Source organism: Dicentrarchus labrax, unplaced genomic scaffold (genome assembly GCF_905237075.1).
Source record: "Dicentrarchus labrax unplaced genomic scaffold, dlabrax2021, whole genome shotgun sequence".
Taxonomy (NCBI): Eukaryota; Metazoa; Chordata; class Actinopteri; family Moronidae; genus Dicentrarchus; species Dicentrarchus labrax.
In genome coordinates, this window is record NW_026136711.1 from 12,414,636 (window position 1) to 12,433,050 (window position 18,415).

Here is an 18,415-nt window from a genome sequence, read left to right on the forward strand (position 1 = left end):
TTATTGTATTTCATGTAAGCATGGACTGATTTAGAAATGACCACTGTTACCCCTTCTATTTCTTCTGGTCATAATATTTTCTCTAGACAAAGAATTGAGACAAAAAGAGAAGAAACCAGCAAATGATAAAACAGGGAGAAGGACCACAGTTATTCTCTGACTCTTGACCCACTGAATCAATACCTCAGACATATCTTTTTCACGATATATCAGACAGCCAATTTGGTTCAAATCTGTCCCACCTTCCAAGAAAAGATGGCTAAAGTGGTACTTCTGCCACCAGCTGAAACCATCATCTCTCTCTCAGTATAATGGTTTGCTTCCGTCCCCTCGCCCCCTGCAGCTGCTTGCTCTTCCTTCGTTCTCTTCCTTTGGTTTTCTGAGGCAGAGGAGGCTGCAGCTGACAGGACAGCACAGGCCAGGGGACAATTAGGGAAGCGTAGGAGAGACAGCTGGACCTGTTGCCAATTACACTGACTATGACCATGAACACCACCCACCCAAATGGACTTTCAGGAATGGGAAAAGAGAGTGTTCATTTAATTTATTCATCTCAAAAGGACAAAGTTACATAGTAGTGAGTAAAAGTGCTTTCTGAGGAATAACACGTACATATGGGGCAAAAAAATGTAACAGAGCAACAGAGTGACTGTGAGAAGAGACTGTCTGAAATGTCCGCACAGGAAACTGAGACATGAACAGGTAGAGCTCACCTGTTTCATCTGTAACATCTACATTGTGTCCTAAATCTAAGACAATGTGTGTTTGCTCTTCCATCATCAGGCTCTAGTCCATCATCAGTGGGATGTCTTTCCAAGAAGCATGCTCTGCAGCTGCTTGATCCTGCTTTCCTGTGGCAGCGTTAGGCTGTTCTCAGCTCGCTCCTCTTCCTCCAGCAGCTGCTCGATGTAGCAGGAGGAGCCCAGCAGGATGTGGCCTGTGGCCTGCATGGAGAAGATGGTCCATCGCAGAGCCTCCCTGGAACAGCAGCGCAGAGAGTGAGAGTGGTTGTAGATGACAGACACATAAAAACACAGCGTTTTAGTAACTTGGCATATACACGTGTATGAGAATATCATGAACGTAATTTCTTGAATAATTGTTGTAGAAAATGAAATGGACAAGCGTGACAGACCAGCACCACCTGATGAGAAAACAACTGACAGGAAGTATCAGATCATTTCTCACATTAACTGCATCTCAGAAAAACCGACATCCAAGAAAGCAAACCTCTTGCGGTGCAATGCGAGCGCAAAAAGCCTTATATCTGACAAGTCTGCAAAATTTAATCCTCCAGGACAGAAGCTCTGTGCCAAAGCTGAAAACCAGCAAAACTCAGCAGCAATGACATAACTCCTCCAAAAATTAATCTCAGTATAATCTAGCCTTTGTTCTTCTGCAATCTGATCATTTCATCTCCACTGCCACCCACACAGCAATAAACAATGAAATATGAATTTAGACTTGACATGTTGGGGGTTGAGTGCAGACTACTGTAACTGGTGTTAATATCTTATAAAAACAGCTGATATACAGCAGATAATTGAATTATTAGTGGGTGGCTACATTGAATAAATTGATAATCCATTTGGTAATATATGGATTACAAACTCGTAAAAATGGGTCTGTAACCGCATTAAACTATTATTGTTACTATCCAAATAATGCCTCAGTAAAGTCAACAGAAAGATACTTTGACATGAAGATAAAATAGACGCATCAATTACATAATAAGTCAATACAAAAGCATGAAAATATCCAAAGGTTACAGGTATTTGGCAGGCTCTTTCACTCACTTCAGTATACTTTTGGCAGCGTAACAGCGCAGGTCATAGGACACAGAATAAGCACCGTACAGGGTCGCTTTCACATTCAGGCAGCCAATGAAATCCTTAGGGTTGCTCTTATATAGGTCAAAAGTCAGCTTGGCCACATCTGTCCGGTGCTGCAGCCTGCACTTACTGAGCTGATCTCTGGAGGGGCTGCTCTGCGAGGCGACAGAAGAGAAACATAAGTCAGGTCAAAAGGGTGCAGACACTTTCTGTTGGTGTGATTGCATCCACCAACAAAATGACAGCATCCAGCTCCACCAGCAGACAGTTGGTTTGCCAATAACGACGGGAAAGGTACATGACAATGGAGCAAGGTCAGAGTGAGGTCACTTGATTACACATTTAGGGAGGGGGATGAAATCACTCCATGCATACATTTCTATGGAAATGAATTGCTTTTGGGTGAACACCATTCAAATTTGACAATGCCTCCGAGTCTGATTCAGTCCAGCCTTTGATTCTTCTACAAAAATGATGAAGGAAGAAAATAATCGCCCAGTGTTCTGCCTTTGCGCAATAACTGACACATTACTCCCCTATTCAGTTTGAAAGAGCAAATATTTGCTGAATAAATTTCACTGAATAGTTAGTATATATCATTCCTCAGTCTATAGACCCATGCACCATCCATATTCATAGAGCTGCATTAAAGAAACAGATACTTCCCTATCTGTTCCGTCACTACATCAAAGAATCACTGGCATTACAAACACTGAATACAAGTAGATGATCCAATATATGTTAAACACCACACTGTGCAATTCGAAAGCCGAAGCAGCTGATCAACAGTGTCACCTAGTGGTTGATGTGAAAAGTGTCAAACACTATCGTACTGGATGTGGGGTCCACTTCTGGCCCTTCTCCAGGACCACGAGGACAGCGTTTTCAGGCAGCGTCTGGAAGAACTCCTCTGTGTCCACCCCTGTTCCATCTTCATCCAGCACCAGGTCACTGACACACTGTACACCCAAAGAGTCACTGGCCTGACAGAGCACACACATACACACATTAAATCAGCAGAAAAAAATTCAGATATGGTCCATTACACAGAGACAGAGCATTATAATAGTCAGATACACCTCGGTCTTGTGAACTTTTACCAGCATGAGTCTGGTGTGGCAATAAGTGAGTCACAGGTCAGTCAGTCTGTGGTCATTTTTAATCCTCGACACAGACCAGGATGTCTGCCTGCTTCCTCACTATATCATTAGTCTCAATGTTCATCCACTCTCCTCACCTTGTTCATCAGGTCTTCCAGTGTCTCTGCAATGATGCCCTTCTTCACACTGCGCTCACTGTTTGTGACCCTGAAGGGCCTCGGACGAGGAGCTCGACCCGACAGGAGCTGCTGGGTCATGGAAGCGCTGGCTGAGACGCTTGCTGACACACACCTGAGAAAAGATATAAGTTCATAATGTAAAACTATCCTATCCACTATCAACTGGTGACAATGTTGACCATCACATCCAACTGATGGAGCGGTGCTCTTACTTGGAGAGAGAAGACGGAGTCAGAAGGCTGAGGGACTTCATGGCGTAATCCATCTGAGAGCACCTTCACCTGCAATAGGAAGTAGCATCAGTTTAGACAACACATCACCAACAAAGAGTAACATTACTAACAGGCATCACAGAAGGAGCAAGTAGCAGCTTTGAGTTAAGTTCATTAATTTTACATTTCAGCTAAAAATGAGGAAAAATGTAAAAGTAAATTCTTCTTCACCTCCACGTGTGAACCATTATAACTAAATCTAATCTGTTAAAGAAAACCCTTTTCTTCAACTACTCTTACAATAATGTCAAGACAAAAATCTACAAGATAAATAGAAAGATGACACTTCAGCAGCTATTGCCTTACAGTGGTGTTCCTGAAGTGCTGCTCCGAGCTCTGTTGTCACCACTGAACCTCTCTGATAACACACACTCTTCTCTGGTGGCTGTTTCTTGCACCACTTGCTCACTGAACTTTGTGCTGATGACTGTTGAGCTAGTTGCAAGCTGTCAGCTTTATTGAGTAATTCTCTGTGAACACTCCCACTAACCCTCCCCTGTAGAAGCCCTGGATTCCAGTCTGTTATATACAGAAATAGTTACATTAAAATAAAAGCCAAATAGCTAAATCAGTTTCCACCTTAACTCTAGTGGTATGTAGCCCGCCAGATAGTTTTGGTTTAATGTGTCCATAGAGCAGCCGCTGTGGACAGTTTTCATTGGAACTACTTCCTATAGAAAAAATAGTCTCTGAAAACAAGGATTACCAAAATACATTGTTATTGGAAAGATTTTGAAGACATTAAAATGGTAATTTTTCTGGGCTTTGAGAAGTACAAACCAAATTCAAATCACCCCCACTGTATTGTATACATTTCTATCTGCATGGCTAAATAGCACTTGGAGTAAGTAGATGTTTTGTTTTAATTTGTATGAATAGACCCTTTAAAAGACAACACAAAAGGTATGTGAAATGATGAAATGATAAAACGATGAGGTCTTGGTTACTATAGATAGAGCTTGTGGTCAAATTGTTTGTTTTTCTTCATATAAATATGATTTCATATATATATATATATATATATATATATATATATATATATATATCTTGACACTAAAATTAGACAAAATTAAATACTTTAATGCAGTCAAAAAAAAAAAAATAGATAAATGCAGAAATACAGGTCTCTGGGTACTGCCTACATTTTAATTCCAATCATTTCAAAAGGCGGAAAAAAATTATTTTCTTTCATATAGACCTACTCAAACATCATCTTCTTAAACAATTTTGATAAATTTCCCAAATGAGCTCATCGTTCAATGTTCACCACGTTATCTTACGCATTTGTGTGTCAGCTCACAAGGAGTGTCAAGACCTCCCAGTGTAATCACATTGTGTTACACAATGCTGAGGTCTGAGATCACCTGTGTATACACAACAATTAAACCAAGGGATTGATTATGTGACAGATATCTTACCTAGGTACAATCCTAAAACCTGCTGTTTCAGGAGGAAAAATCAGAGCCAGAGCTACTATGATAGTTCAGGAGTATCAAAACATGTCAGACAATCATTGTTTCACTGTAAAAAAAAAAAAAACCTCTCAGAAGTGACCTGATAAGACCTCACTTGCACACTGCTGTAACACCAAGAGATATACTGCCACACTTAAATCAACTTTAGTTCAGATGAAAGACCAGAGAATAAAGACTCTAGTCACACTGCGGTTCTCTCCCTCAGCTCATATGCCTTTGCCAGTGGCTGTATTTCACACAGTCTGCGAGACTGAAAGTTTACACACAGCTGAGCAGCACATCATTCACTCAGTGGCCTCCTTTTTTTTTTTTTTTTTTTTACCGAAATTAGGAGAACCTGAAACCACCTTCATTACAAATAAAGATAACCCAATACCACCGTAGCACGAGGCTGTTTGTAGTAGTAGAAATGCTCTGGTTTCTGTAAAATATGTGCACCACCAGAACAAAATATGATTAAAAACCCAATTAAAAGACAAAAGTGGAACAGGGCAACAGTAAAATATTCAGACTTACTTTCACCCTGTCTGTTCCTGCAGTACAGTGCCTCCACATGAGCTAATTAACAACACCTGGGTCAGACTGATTAACGACCAGTCTGCGCCATTTTGGCTCCTTTCCCTGTTTGAGCACTACTATCCAGAGAGGAAATGGGCTCAATGTTTATATTTGACAGTATGAGGAGTTGTCTTTAGACAGACTGTAAGCTAATAGAGTGAATAGTTGAAGACCTGTAAACTGCAGTTTGTGGGTGGAAGAGAAACAACGAGGACATCATGTGGACAAACGACAAACTGCTTCAGTTTAAACTGCAGCAGGTAGGAAACACTTGCTGTCTCTGGGTTCATTTACTGCCCTGGACCTCCTATACTTGACTGAAAGTAGCCACAGTGTAACAAAATAACCTCTCCAGTGCAAGATAAAAAGTATTGTATTCAATAAATCACTTAAGGAGAAGTACAGAAGTAATAGCAACAAAATGTAGGCCATTAAAAGGCTACATATTATTCATAATTAACCCTTTCATAATGTGACCATTTTGCACAGCCCATTGTTTATTTATTAGTAATTAGTAATTAGTAAATAGTTTATCAGTAATTAAGATTTAATGTGTAAGTTGCATTTTAATGTTGAATTTGGTCGAGGTGGAGATTTCAAAAACGTTAAATGCATTTGGTAGTTGTAGTGCGGCAGCTTGGTTGTATATTAATACTAATAATAATATATAATAATATTGTGCAATTACAAACAGTATTTTGTTAAAGGAAGACAGCCATTAGTTAGCAAGTGTGAGTGTACAACCTGAGGCCTGACACTGTGGTTGTCATTGTAGCACAAAGAGAGTGAAGTTTGACCACCTACTCCTTTTATTTGGTTTTAGCTTTTCCTCAGTAAACATTTTAAAAAGCAGCCTTAAAAACATAAAGAGGAAAAAAAAACATCTGATCTAATCAGCTTGAACACAGCTTTACAATCAGGACTGCAGGGATATTTTTCACCTATTTGGCTGCGCCTGATATCTATAACTTTATAACATTTAACATATAAACCTACAACTGGGCCAAATGTGTTGCTTTTGATGTAAAATTCACAATTGATTTGCTTAATTGCCTCACTATTTAGTCTGTAACAAGGCATCACATTTAACAAGATAATCATATGTTAATAGAACAATTCTGTTTGTAACTGGTAACTATCAGATAAATGTTGTGGAATAAAAGGTAGAATACTTTTGAAATGTAGTGGAGTACAAGTATAAAGTAGAATAAAATGGAAATACTAGTACTTAAGTACAGTATCACTGGCATTTGAAACAGTTTGGGTTCAAGTTTATTTCATGTAATATTAGCAGCTGTAGCAGAAATACATTGTCAAAGCCGATCTGTGAGACCATTTAAACCCAAACTGATAAAGATTGTGGTTTCTCAGAGGACTGCACTCATTACATGAAAGTGTTTATTGTGATATCTGCCTAATGATGAAACCTTTTACTATTTTTAATTTAAACTGTAACATTTGTGCACATTTCTTCTCTAGACTACACAGCCATAGTGTGGTGGGAAAACCTTTGCTTCTCAAGAAACAGCAAAGAAGCTGGTTTCCTTTAGTTCATTGCCTTTAATAACTGCTGTAACAGAGGCCTGAGAAAACCATTTAGGCTTCCCTAAATAGATTATTGTTACAATATTTTCATTGCAATATAAACAACTCTGTGCTCCTTAACGCAGCTGGGGCAACAGTCAAATGCTAATGCTTACAGTGATAGCTGCGTCATATAATATAAATGTCTTGTAATATGTGCACTGCAGTGGCTTCAACTATTATGGAACTGAAGCTACCACAGCTTGAAGTGATATAAGAAATAATTCCAGCTCATAAGCTGACCAGCGTAAAAAACACACTCAAATGTAAATCAGATGAGCCGTTTATTTCACTCTGTTGATCACATTTCATGCTTACTGCAGGAGCACAGATGAATCACGCCACAGATATTAGTGTCGAGCAGATAAGGCATCAGACTTAAAATAGCTGTGACTTGTTTGCCAAATGTAGTATTTGTAAACAAAGGTTCTGTAGAAAGGGTCTGTTCTTCTTTCAGAGGTCAATATCCTGCCCATGTCTTTGTCCTGTTATCACACATCAGACCCTGCCGCGGGTGACGCAGGCTCTTTTGGCTCAGACACGTTCATTTGTGCTTTATGGGCTGCTGATGCTTGTAATTATACTAAGCGTGCCTGATATCAATGCAGAGTGAAATGAATTAGACTTGAGAAGAAAATATGATTATCATATTGGATTTAATTGAACAACCTTTTCTTTGAATTCAAGATTACACATGCACAACACAAGAAACAGATTTCAGAACCCGATCACAGTCTTTGGCCCATGGGTGAATAATCTTTGAGACAAAAGACCAGCCTCCTCTTACATTGTTTACATTGTCTTTTTATGTTTTACGTCATTCTTTCTAATTACTTCTGTTTCAAGAGTCAGTCCATGGAGTGGTTAGGTGTAGAATGAGGTAATATAATCATTTAAGTAAGTCTTAAGTATAAAAGTAAAGCAGATCTAAGCTCTAAAGGACAGATGCTGACCACAATGACTGATTTCACCTGAACTAACATTGTTTCTAACCAGGTGCCACAATGTAAGAAGTTAACTCTTCTTTTGAGGTGAGACTTTGTCCATCAAGCCCCTGACAGCTTCCAGGGGCCCCGCTTCTTACTTCCTCTTTCCTATTCGCGCCATCAGTTCTGCATTGGCTGCTGCCTTGGTTCTCATGTCCTGGTTCTTGGCCAGGTCTATGAGGACACTGAGGATGCTGGTGGGAACATCGAGGGACAGGGCGAAGCGGGACCCCTGCTGGGCTCTCTTTGGCACCTGGGAGGCTGGGCGCGGGGCTCGTGCTCGCCGGAGCACAGTGTGATACTCTGATCGGAGCAATGAGTTCAACACACCGCTGCGGTTTAGGATGTCAATGGCCAGCACGTCCCTCTGTGTGTCTTCATCGAGTTTGGCAAGAGCAGGACTGCTCCTCTGGCTCTGGACACACCATGGCAGCAGCAGAGCCAGGCAGAAACACACACGCACACTTCTCATGGTCAGGACTCTGTCTGCTGGGAGAGAAAAAGAAGAGCAGATCAGCCAGTGGCTCAAAATTACACAACTGTGACACTGCACACACTTCTCCCGGTGATGGCATGCAGCAATAAATTTCTTTGGAATAATGTGACCAAAGAAATCATCTGAATGGCTTTTGGATAGGAATTTTGACGAATTGCAGCAGTATAATGATTATTATAGTATTTTGTACCCAATGTATTATCCATCACTAGGAACATCCAGGTTAGATTTACATTTCAGTAGTCTCTACCAATGCACACATGGAGATAAATTCAATGATATATGATCCACTATCCACCGTGCACTAATTTGAAAAATACCTTCCAAAAAGACAAGAAAGCATGCAAGTTATACAGTTTTCTGCAGAGCATTTTAGATTCTCCAATATTTTGTCCTCTTAGCCTATAAATAATCTTTATTATTTTCCAATAAATCTGGCACTATTTTTGGACATACGTACAAATAAACCTGGGTAAGCTTTGATCAAGTGTCACAATCCCAATCAATACTTACTCGGTTTCACCACTGTGAAAAGTTGGATGAAAAGGCACTTCTCCTTGCTCTGGTCTAAATCAGGGCTTTGGTAATGATCTCTTGTCTTTGACCCTCAGATATCCTGTGATGCTGTATCCCGGCTTCTTCTGGAGCTACTGGAGTAGCGACCTGTGTGGCACGCAGTCGGATGTTCAACTGGACTTGTGCCTGCTCGTCCACGATTTTGTCTTCATTCACGTCAGTCTTCGGCGTAACACTGCCCCTTGTTCCCTTCCCTGTTTATCTTTTACATCTCCACACCCCATCACCCTCCCCACATTTCATCTCATTTCCTCTACACTCATTGCCATCTCTCTCTTTCTAAAAATAACACTATGGTAATCACAATAGTTTGCCTGTATTGAATTAGACAGTTGCCCCAGTCTGCGGTCAAAGCACAACTAAAACCCACCGTCTCCATTCAAAAGTACCAACACACTACAGAAACATTTCACTCTCTTAACATGGTGTTAGGATGTGTTGTCAGACTGGGTGACCACAGTCTCATCATTATAGCATCTATTGTGTTCCTGTGATTTCTAATATTAGCTTGTTTTAGGACTTTGAGTGAATGTATGCACAAATGTTCATAGACATTCAGATTTATTATTTATCTTATCCTCGTGCAATTTTGACTGATACCTTATCTTACGTCTCTTTTTTTTTTGGTAAATACAGGATTTTGACTCCATGTTATTCTCAAAAGAGAAACAACCTGAAAGACGATTTCTAATCTTTAGCTCAGTTGATCACCCGGATCTCTGAAACAATGCTCAGAGGACAGAGGGATCTACCAATGGCCTCATATTGGCTACCTAACCAGTATGTTCACCTTGACAAGACAATCTTTGGCAAAGGGTGAAATTATTTCAAGGCCTTATGAATCTCATGCAGGCACAGTATACTTGTTTGTTTTGTTTGGAATTTTACTAAAATAGCATGTTTTCGCATCAGCTAGTCAGACTATAGACAAATGTCTGGGACCTAAAACAAGAAGCCTACGTCACAAACTCCAAAAAAAGCCAGTTCTACATGAAAGAGCAGACCAGGATTCGTCCACATTACTGTGACAGTGATTCAATTCTACGGCCACTAAATGTGGCCTCATCAATTAGAGTTTAGGGAGGCGATTGCATTATTTAAAAATAGGATTTATGTGTTTCGTAATAACGGAAGTAGAATAAAAGAAATGTTATTTTGAAATGATAGGCTTAATTGAAGACCCAAATATCAGTACAAGCTCTATTTACCGATGTTGTCAACTTCTCAGAAGTTGCCGTCACAGCTATTTGCACGTGTCTTTGTGGCATCTTAAAAAAATTGCCAGGTATGACATTCACAATGCTGGGCACTAGGGCCAGTTAAGGGAACATAATGTATGAGTACACACATATTTCTATTTACAGAACACAGAAGAACACTCATAGAGAAAGCCCTCTGGAGGACAACAAGGAGTAAGAGGCTGTCAGGCCCAGGAGGGAGGCTGAACAAGACAAAACCTACCTTATTTCCTGAGTCACCTCCAGTCCAGCCCATCAAGGGACTTATCCTCATCTGACTAATGATATGAATAATACAAGTACAGCCCAATTACAATAGTTGGGCCCTCGGGGGGCCCACAGGATTACGAGCCGTCTCAGTTACCCTCAGATAAACAAACACGGGTCACACAAATGTCACCCAGCAGCAAACAGATGTTCTGGGTCGTATACCAGTAGCATTCACTGTCACAGATACAGCATGACGCAGACTACATATGAATCTAAGATGATGTCATCTCTATGATTCAAGATACAACATATATATCACAGCAGGTCTGGGTTTATAATTCAAGTAGCCTACTGACGTAAGATCTGGGTACATTAAACTCAATCTATCAGGAAGCATCTCATCACAATTACTCTGATCACTGATATAAACTTGATTGTTCTGTCCACTTAACTTGACTATATGGTTCAATTCAAGTTATCATAGCAAAGCAAATTGGTAGTAAGTACACTGCCTAGATCACAGATTAGCCTGATATATAATCAGAAAACAGAACACAGGGACAGTGAAAAGAGGACAAGTGTAAAACATGATATTGTGAGAGCAGCTGTGCTCATCTGTGTCATCTTTGTTTTCTAGGAAACCAAAGACTACTAGATAGAATAAGACTCAAGTCTTTGATGTATGGCTTTAGGTTCTAGCAATATTCATAGAAACAGGCCTACAAAATTTTTCTTGTCATCCTTTTGGCTTTTTTATACTTATTTTCCTAATCTAAATGTAAGGCATTTTATTGAGTAATTATGTGACTAATGATGCATCAAAATAAAGTTATATATACACTCATATATAGAATGGAGTGAACAAAGGATTATCGTTATGCTTACATGCTGTATTTTATTGCTCATTAAGGTTGTTTTTGCTTGCATTTTACTTGTACCTGTGTGTTGTTTGCAGTTAGAATTCTAACAGACCTTTCCCAAATTAAGCAATAACCAAAAAAACATTGCAGTTGACCAGAACTTACAAAATGTACTTCATACGTTGAAAAGCAATACACCAGATACAGTACATTACCAATGTACTGTACTGTACATATGAATGAGACAAACCACATTTGGCCAATGTTTTACAGTATTTTAATTGTCGGAATGAGAGCTTCTGTTATGTACAATAGAGGACAGAAACAAATCTTACAGAAATTATAAATATACTCTTGCTCCGAACTGGTTGTATTTAGTACTGGTTGTACTGTTTCCAGTAGATGATTATTTACTATTCAAGTCCACCCTCTCTCCCCTCCCCTCTCCAAGTCAGTACCAGGTGGTGAGGACCTGTGTAGTACCACCGAGAGGTAACAGAGGTTTAATTTTGATACAATGTCTCTCATGGCTAACTAAGAGTGATCAGTGGGCGGGATTTGAAAGGGAGGTGGGGAGAAAAGAGATGATGGATGGATGGCTGCCTGTACGGTCAAGACAACGTGGACAATGCTCTGGTATTCGGTGATGACACGGTGAGGAGAATATGAGGAGCAAACACACTCGGTGCAACAAAACAACTTCTCTTAAAACCTCAGCCAGTACATGGCACTGCGCATTCTGTTGTAGTCAGGTAGCTGTTCGACTGGGCCTGGTGGAGATAGGCAGGAGGGACATATTAGATCACATTATTACAGCACGGGTCCCTTCGTTGCTGCTGAAGGACTAAAACCAAAAAGAACTCACCGACAGCTGCCACAGCAGGACACTTGTCGTAGATATATTTAGAGCAGATGTCACGCACCATCTTAGGGGTCACAGCCTGAAAAGAAGAGATGTGGGGGGGAGTCAAGACTTATTCCTGAGACAGACTACACGAATTTAGTCAAATGTGAAATTGTGTGTCAACTCACGTCGATTCGAGCATCCCACTCTGCCAGAGGAATACGGCGTCCATAGTTCAGGATGTGTCTGCCAATGTCATCACAAATAGGTGTTGTTCCTAAAAGGAAGAAAAGGTGTGTTGACATAAGATTTGAAGGAGTGAGTATGTCTGTCTGTATGAATGCATGACAGACACATTACACACCATTGAGCTGTCCAACAAGGCTGGCCTTCAGAGCATTCTTGCCTCTGGCAACATCACTCTCTGTCACCGTGGTACACAGATTCATCCTGTACAGAAAGGGGGGGGGGGATACAATGAAATATGTGCATTGTCCTGTAATTATAAACAATTATAACAGAATGCAGTTATGGCATGTCTGTCCTGGAGTTATTACTGACCAGGCATTCTGGGACCAGTGCATCATGTCTTCAATGTAGTGCTTATCAGCCACAAAGTGAATGCCCAGCAGGCCGGTGTCGCTGTAGGAGGAGTGGAAGGCCTGGAAGCTATGACACAGTTTCTCCTCCACTGCCAGGCGAGCCAGACGGCTGCTCAGATGCTACAGGTGAGAGGAAGGAATGGATGTTGATATTCTACTGTACAGAAACTGTGTTAACAGAAGGGTCTCCCTCTCTTCTGAGGGTATGATTGAGCAACAGGTGTAGTGCAAGTACGTCTTCCACACCGCAAAGCTTCTTATTACAGCGTTTTACCACAATCCAACATGTTAATATTCTATTAAAAAATATATATATTTTTATTTTAGGGTTTGTTCCTCTCAACAGGTCCAGAGGCAGAGGTGAGACCCCTGACCCAGGTTTTTAGAGAGGATAATAGTCTACCCCTTAATAATGGCCACTCAAGACATCAACAACCTCAAGTGGGCAAAGCTTAAAGGGGAACCTGCAGAACCATTAAGATGAATTCACTTTTGGTCTAAATGGGAAACAAATCTGACTAACAAATAGTCTGAAACTAAAGTAAATGCAGTTGTCAAAGTAAAAAGCCAATGTAAATGAAAGTTTGACATTCTGTGACTATCAATACCTATGTACAGTATACCATCCAGTGTAACCGAGTGACCTTGCATTTGTTCTGTTACATAACCAAAAAAATAAAAAGAACTTAACTTACTTTAGTTACATTTGCCAATTTCATAGTTGTCTGTTCTTAACTGCATAAACTAAAACATTCACTAACGCACATTTCACCAACCTTTCCACCACCATAGGTGAGGTCAAAGCTGCCGATGATGGAGTTGGCCACCATAAGTGGCACGATGTCTGGGCTAGCAGCACTGGCCCCCTCCACAGCGATGGCAACATGTGCTAGAGGCAAAGCATCATCACGCATACGGATCTGAGGAGAGGCAGGAAAGGATCAGATCAACAAAAGAATTCATCATGACAGTGAAAATAATATCCCGAGCTATTCTCTATGCTCTGTCACAGGCCAGAATCACATGCATCTAGTGCATCAATCTCAAGTTAATTAACTTGACTCAACTTACAGTAGAATAAGAGATCATATAGTAAAGCACACAGAACAAAGAAAAATACTCAACACATCTCACCTCACTGCCTGTAAATCTGCAGGGTGACAGCAGAGGGATGGCATCTCCCTCATACTCAAAAGACAGGCCACTAAAGTGAGATTTGGCCAAACCGACCAGCTCCTCGTGGTTCACACCTGTAGAGGAAAGACATCGGATGAACAGAGTCGTTCCAGGAAAAGTAGAAATTCACAGGCGACCAGCGTGCCTCCTCAGAGTGTGTGTTAGGAAGACTCACCTCCAGCAGCAGTCAGCACCATGCGAGTGGCTTTGTAGTGGCTGTTGATGTAATCCACTAGGTCCTGGCGGGTCAGGGTCCTGGGAGAATTTAATAGAAGTTACATTGTGACAATTTATAATTATTTTAACATAATTACAGCACTTCACTGTTTTGACAGCAGTGAGCCTTTGAGGAAAGCAATTCTGAGATTGTGACTAATATTTGTCTGCGTGTCCTACCTGGCATTTTTGGATGGTCCCAGCACACTCTGTGAGAGAGGAGTGCCCTGGAAGGCTGTGGCATGCAGCAGGTCCAGGCAAACATCCTGGAGGTTACTCTCAACCTCCTCCAGCTCACGCAGCACCACACCCCTCTGCTGCTCGATCTCCGCCTCGTTCAGTGAGCAGCTCTGCACTACCTCTGACAGCAGCTCAACGGCTGGGAAAACACAGGTAAGAGGGGATATGCTCACACTTAGTTGCTGGCCCACACAGTACAAGGCCAAGTAACTGGGATTCTCCATCAGATATGTAAACATGTTAATCAGTTTATTCTTAATGCCTTCATCTTACAAACAAGAATGGGTTTTATTTTACAGCATCTCTGAAATCCGGTTATTATAAAAACTGGGGAATGATCAGTTAATTTCACTGCTTGGAAGCAGGTCATCTTACCTTTAGGCAGATCTTTAGCCAGGGTCTTCATGTAGTATGCAGTGTGCTCCCTGGAGGTGTAGGCACTCAGGTGAGCACCCATAGACTCCACCTGCTGCTCCAGGGCTGTCTGAGGGCGCTTCTTGGTACCCTGGGGGTTGAGAAGAAAGGTGAATGGAAGAAACTGTGTAGAGCTACCCCCAAAAACTTGATGATTTGTGTCAGTTGAGAAGACTGATAGGATAGGATTGTGAATCCGGACAGTCTGAGGCAGGGCAGCAGCTGCTCCATTGATGACTGACAGTGTAGCCAGCTATACTCTTTTGAACCAGACGGTGGAACGACTATCTACTGCCATCCACTGTGATTGACTTTTCGGCTGACAGTGCTGTCAGCAACCCGGCAGGAAAGACCCTCTGTGTCTTACAGGTAAAACGTGAGATTTATGTAGGATGATATAGGGGTTTAGTGTCGTGCTGAACTGAAAGAAAGAAAGGTTCTGAGTTGGGTATAGCCAAACTGTGTAATGGTATTGTTTGTCTAACAGGTAGACATAAAAGTTCAATGGGAGACTTAAAGATACACTGTGGAGTTCTTCAACCTCTAGTAGCACTGTGGAGCTGTGGGTCCCTGTTTTGCTTGCGCCATGCATGTGCATGAGGGTGCACGTGTACATTGGTGACAATACACAGTCCTACCAATGTTTTTACATTGTTCAACTGATCTACAGATGATAGCACTGACCCAATAAAGGCAGGCAAGAAGAAGTCTGCTAGTTAGTAAACATTAACAATGTAGATTTATAAGCCCTTTAAGAAAAATAAGCTTGTATAATAAGAAAGGAAATGCATCTTCTATGTTTATTAGACCTCAAGGATTCACACAATGTGTTATAGTTAGAAACACTAAATTAAACATAAGAATTATTTGTTTACAGGAAAAGTGCACAGGGTACCTTCAAGGTCATAAAGAATACCTTGAAAGCCATGTGCTCCAGGAAGAAGCCTGCTCCGTTATTCTTCTCACTCTCATAGCGACTGCCGACACTGATCCACAGTCCAACCTATGACAAGGAAGGCATATGTGAAGAATGGGGGAAATGTTAAACTACAACTCTCATATATGACATAATATTCAATGACAGTGAAATGGTGAGTCAATAAAGTGCCATTACAACCTGCTACATGGTTGTAAATAGACCCCCTTATTACTGTGTTCTTACAGTGCATGTGGCATGTCCAGTCTCCTCAGATGCAACCCTCAAACCATTGTCCAGTGTAGTGAGGTGAGTTTCAGGGGCTCCCACCAGGCTCTGGGCATAGCTGACTGAGGCTTGTCCCCGCCTCAGAGACAGCAGGATGGGCTGGAAGGGCAGAGACACCAAGAGTCATTTAACAATCCTGTACAAATGCTGGAACACTAGCAGGAATTTCTATTCCCATTGGAAAATCACTTTTATTTATTCCCATCCTCCATAGTAAAAAACTTTAAGAGATGTTATTGAGAAACATTTTGCACACACCTCCATTTCGCTATAGCTTGCTGACTGGTTCGACTACTACTACTGAAGCTAATAGGCAGTTTGTTAGTTAGCAGGATATCTCAAACTACAAAACAGTATTTTAGAAAGTTTAGCTATTATGTACTGCACACAATCTGGCACCTGTATGCCCTGATTCCCTATTACTATGTGATGCAGTACATGTGATGCAGATTTAAAATTTGGGGGGAGGGAAGGAGCAGAGGCAACCTGAACGCAGTCAACAGGTAACATGAGTCTTATGACTGCAGTCCACTGTCTGCATGTCTGAGTCACACTGTACTGAACACTTTAGGCCGATCCATTCACATGCAAAGTCAAGAGCTGAAATGTTTGTCACAGAACATCTAAACTTGAGGCTGGCAGCTGACCATGATCGACACCACTGCCATATTCTGATAAGCACTAAAGAAATGACTAAAAATAGACACAACCAGAAGATAATGTCAGTATATACAAGTTATATTCAGACGTAAACATGTCAATGATCTATCATACCCTTCACATTGCACTGTAAACAACAGGATGTCAATATGGAAGTATTTTAATATTCAGATGGTATTTTAGATTTTTTTTTTAGTTGTAGCTGTTTATGAGAACAACCTAAGATGACAATCTGTGTTTAGTACAAATGTAACGTTATGTGCAATCATAACAAAATATAACAAAACCTGGAAACACTGCCAACGCTAAAGCTAACGTAGAAATAACATCAGACGTAGCTGTGCCCTGTTTAACACATCACTACACAGTGTCTTCATGTTCAACCTGTAAAAGTCCGTGATCAACAATCAAACATTCAGACGATCATCAAAAGTACAGGATCCTCCTCAGTGAACTCAGTGTCTCCAAAGTCACCATGCTAACGCTGCTAGCCCGGAAGCTTACCCTCGGTCTGAGGACAAGTGAGAAATGTTCCCGCTGCTGACCTTGTGAACGACCACAGACGACTGAACGACGGCCACATGGTCCGAGTAACACGTACATAAAGTGGACTTTACACATCGAGTGGTTGTTAAAGGACACACTGCCACATCTGACAGGTGACCTTGCATTCACTGCTGGCTAACCAATGCTAACCGGTTAGCATAGCCCCTTCCCACTGCGGAAAGCCCAGTTAGCTAACGTCAGCTAGCTAGTTAGCCTGTTAACTTAGCAAGCGGACATTGCTCTTCGACTACTTTCAGCTTTACGCCGGGGCAAGAGCAGTACCGGGATCCCGTTGGGCATCTTGTGTTACTAAAAGCTAATCTGCTTAGCCTTTAAAGTTGTACTTACACTGCGGTTTTTGGCAAGGGCTCGACCCACGGTGCTTCCGACTCGGCACACTGACGCCGCCATTTCTCAGTAGGGTTACAGAAGGTGGAGGAGGCTCTCGGCTTTCGTGTGTCCTTTCTTCTTCGCCGTCATATGAACATGTGCGCTGTCTCTTCAGCTGGACACTGTCGCCACCGACTGTTCATTGGGAGTACTCCCAGAGACCTTACTGTCACTTTGGTGATGTATCAGGCTCCTTTGATTTGTAGTGTTAATCTCAACTTCAACATGAGCTGTGACCGATAATAAAATAAGCAATTCCAAGGCTACATTTCTCGTCATGTCATACTGCTCTAACATTTCATTTTCTGTTCTTCTTGAGAGACATCCCTGCGTCCCCTAAGTGACGGGATACTTCAATTTCAGTCATTTTCTCATTCTTGGATTCATTGCTTTATAAAACCTTCCCTCTTCATTTCTCCCTGTGCATCATACTCTCTACAAAACCACACACTCTCACTTATTAGGTGTTGACACTGTTTTGAGTTTGACACATATCTCATTTCTTTCTACAGTTAGCTGACCTTCATTATCTCTCTCTGTCTCTTGTCTCTGGAATTAATCCATGCTCTCATTTCCACAAAGACATACAGAAACTTGACAATCCTTGGTGATTTACCCTTTAGTGTAAACAATTTTGTGCGTAAATACTGGCAGCTGCTGAAGAAAAAGCATTTTTCTGTGATAAGGTCCACCCAATTACAACAAAACACATTGTCTCACTTTACCCCTGATGTATCAAACTATATAGTAAGCTTGT

General features: G+C 41.2%; 3 protein-coding genes across 6 annotated transcripts; all 3 read right to left on the reverse strand.

The window, feature by feature from the left end:
- Window positions 1–529: 529 nt before the first annotated feature.
- On the reverse strand, window positions 530–5,467 carry cidec (cell death inducing DFFA like effector c). 3 transcript variants are annotated; one of them, XM_051415902.1, is made up of 6 exons: window positions 5,375–5,467; window positions 3,324–3,392; window positions 3,070–3,223; window positions 2,666–2,815; window positions 1,797–1,987; window positions 530–978 (listed from the first exon to the last, which is right to left on the reverse strand). In XM_051415902.1, the coding sequence occupies exons 2-6, from the start codon at window positions 3,374–3,376 to the stop codon at window positions 798–800; spliced, it is 729 nt and encodes a 242-aa protein (XP_051271862.1). In that variant the 5' UTR covers window positions 3,377–3,392; window positions 5,375–5,467; the 3' UTR covers window positions 530–797. The 3 variants fall into 3 exon arrangements, with proteins under 3 accessions (XP_051271862.1, XP_051271861.1, XP_051271863.1); XM_051415901.1 differs by lacking the exon at window positions 5,375–5,467 and adding an exon at window positions 3,690–3,820; XM_051415903.1 differs by lacking the exon at window positions 5,375–5,467 and adding an exon at window positions 3,555–3,650.
- Window positions 5,468–7,304: 1,837 nt separating this feature from the next.
- Window positions 7,305–9,819, reverse strand: LOC127372328 (urocortin-3-like). 2 transcript variants are annotated; one of them, XM_051415906.1, is made up of 2 exons: window positions 8,996–9,819; window positions 7,305–8,472 (listed from the first exon to the last, which is right to left on the reverse strand). In XM_051415906.1, exon 2 carries the CDS (start codon window positions 8,456–8,458, stop codon window positions 8,081–8,083), a length of 378 nt encoding a protein of 125 aa, XP_051271866.1. In that variant the 5' UTR covers window positions 8,459–8,472; window positions 8,996–9,819; the 3' UTR covers window positions 7,305–8,080. The 2 variants fall into 2 exon arrangements, with proteins under 2 accessions (XP_051271866.1, XP_051271865.1); XM_051415905.1 differs by having other exon boundaries at window positions 7,305–8,475; window positions 8,996–9,816.
- Window positions 9,820–11,626: 1,807 nt separating this feature from the next.
- LOC127372324 (cytochrome b-c1 complex subunit 1, mitochondrial) lies at window positions 11,627–17,767 on the reverse strand. Its single transcript, XM_051415899.1, has 13 exons — window positions 17,617–17,767; window positions 16,021–16,161; window positions 15,775–15,861; window positions 14,820–14,949; window positions 14,385–14,583; window positions 14,164–14,243; window positions 13,947–14,062; window positions 13,589–13,732; window positions 12,772–12,932; window positions 12,575–12,660; window positions 12,399–12,487; window positions 12,232–12,307; window positions 11,627–12,136 (listed from the first exon to the last, which is right to left on the reverse strand). The coding sequence occupies exons 1-13, from the start codon at window positions 17,677–17,679 to the stop codon at window positions 12,072–12,074; spliced, it is 1,437 nt and encodes a 478-aa protein (XP_051271859.1). The 5' UTR covers window positions 17,680–17,767; the 3' UTR covers window positions 11,627–12,071.
- Between the last annotated feature and the right edge of the window lie 648 nt (window positions 17,768–18,415).

Excerpts from the sequence above, each read along its gene's own strand:
- cidec (XM_051415902.1), bottom strand. The coding sequence starts at position 3,376 with ATGGATTACGCCATGAAGTCCCTCAGCCTTCTGACTCCGTCTTCTCTC. Across the intron at positions 1,988-2,665 it reads AGAAGTGGACCCCACATCCA|AGCAGCCCCTCCAGAGATCA; the intron begins GTACGATAGTGT and ends GTCGCCTCGCAG. Across the intron at positions 979-1,796 it reads GCTGCCAAAAGTATACTGAA|GGAGGCTCTGCGATGGACCA; the intron begins GTGAGTGAAAGA and ends CTGCTGTTCCAG.
- LOC127372328 (XM_051415906.1), bottom strand. The coding sequence starts at position 8,458 with ATGAGAAGTGTGCGTGTGTGTTTCTGCCTGGCTCTGCTGCTGCCATGG.
- LOC127372324 (XM_051415899.1), bottom strand. The coding sequence starts at position 17,679 with ATGGCGGCGTCAGTGTGCCGAGTCGGAAGCACCGTGGGTCGAGCCCTT. Across the intron at positions 12,661-12,771 it reads CACTGGTCCCAGAATGCCTG|GATGAATCTGTGTACCACGG; the intron begins GTCAGTAATAAC and ends CTTTCTGTACAG. Across the intron at positions 12,488-12,574 it reads CCTTGTTGGACAGCTCAATG|GAACAACACCTATTTGTGAT; the intron begins GTGTGTAATGTG and ends TCTTCCTTTTAG.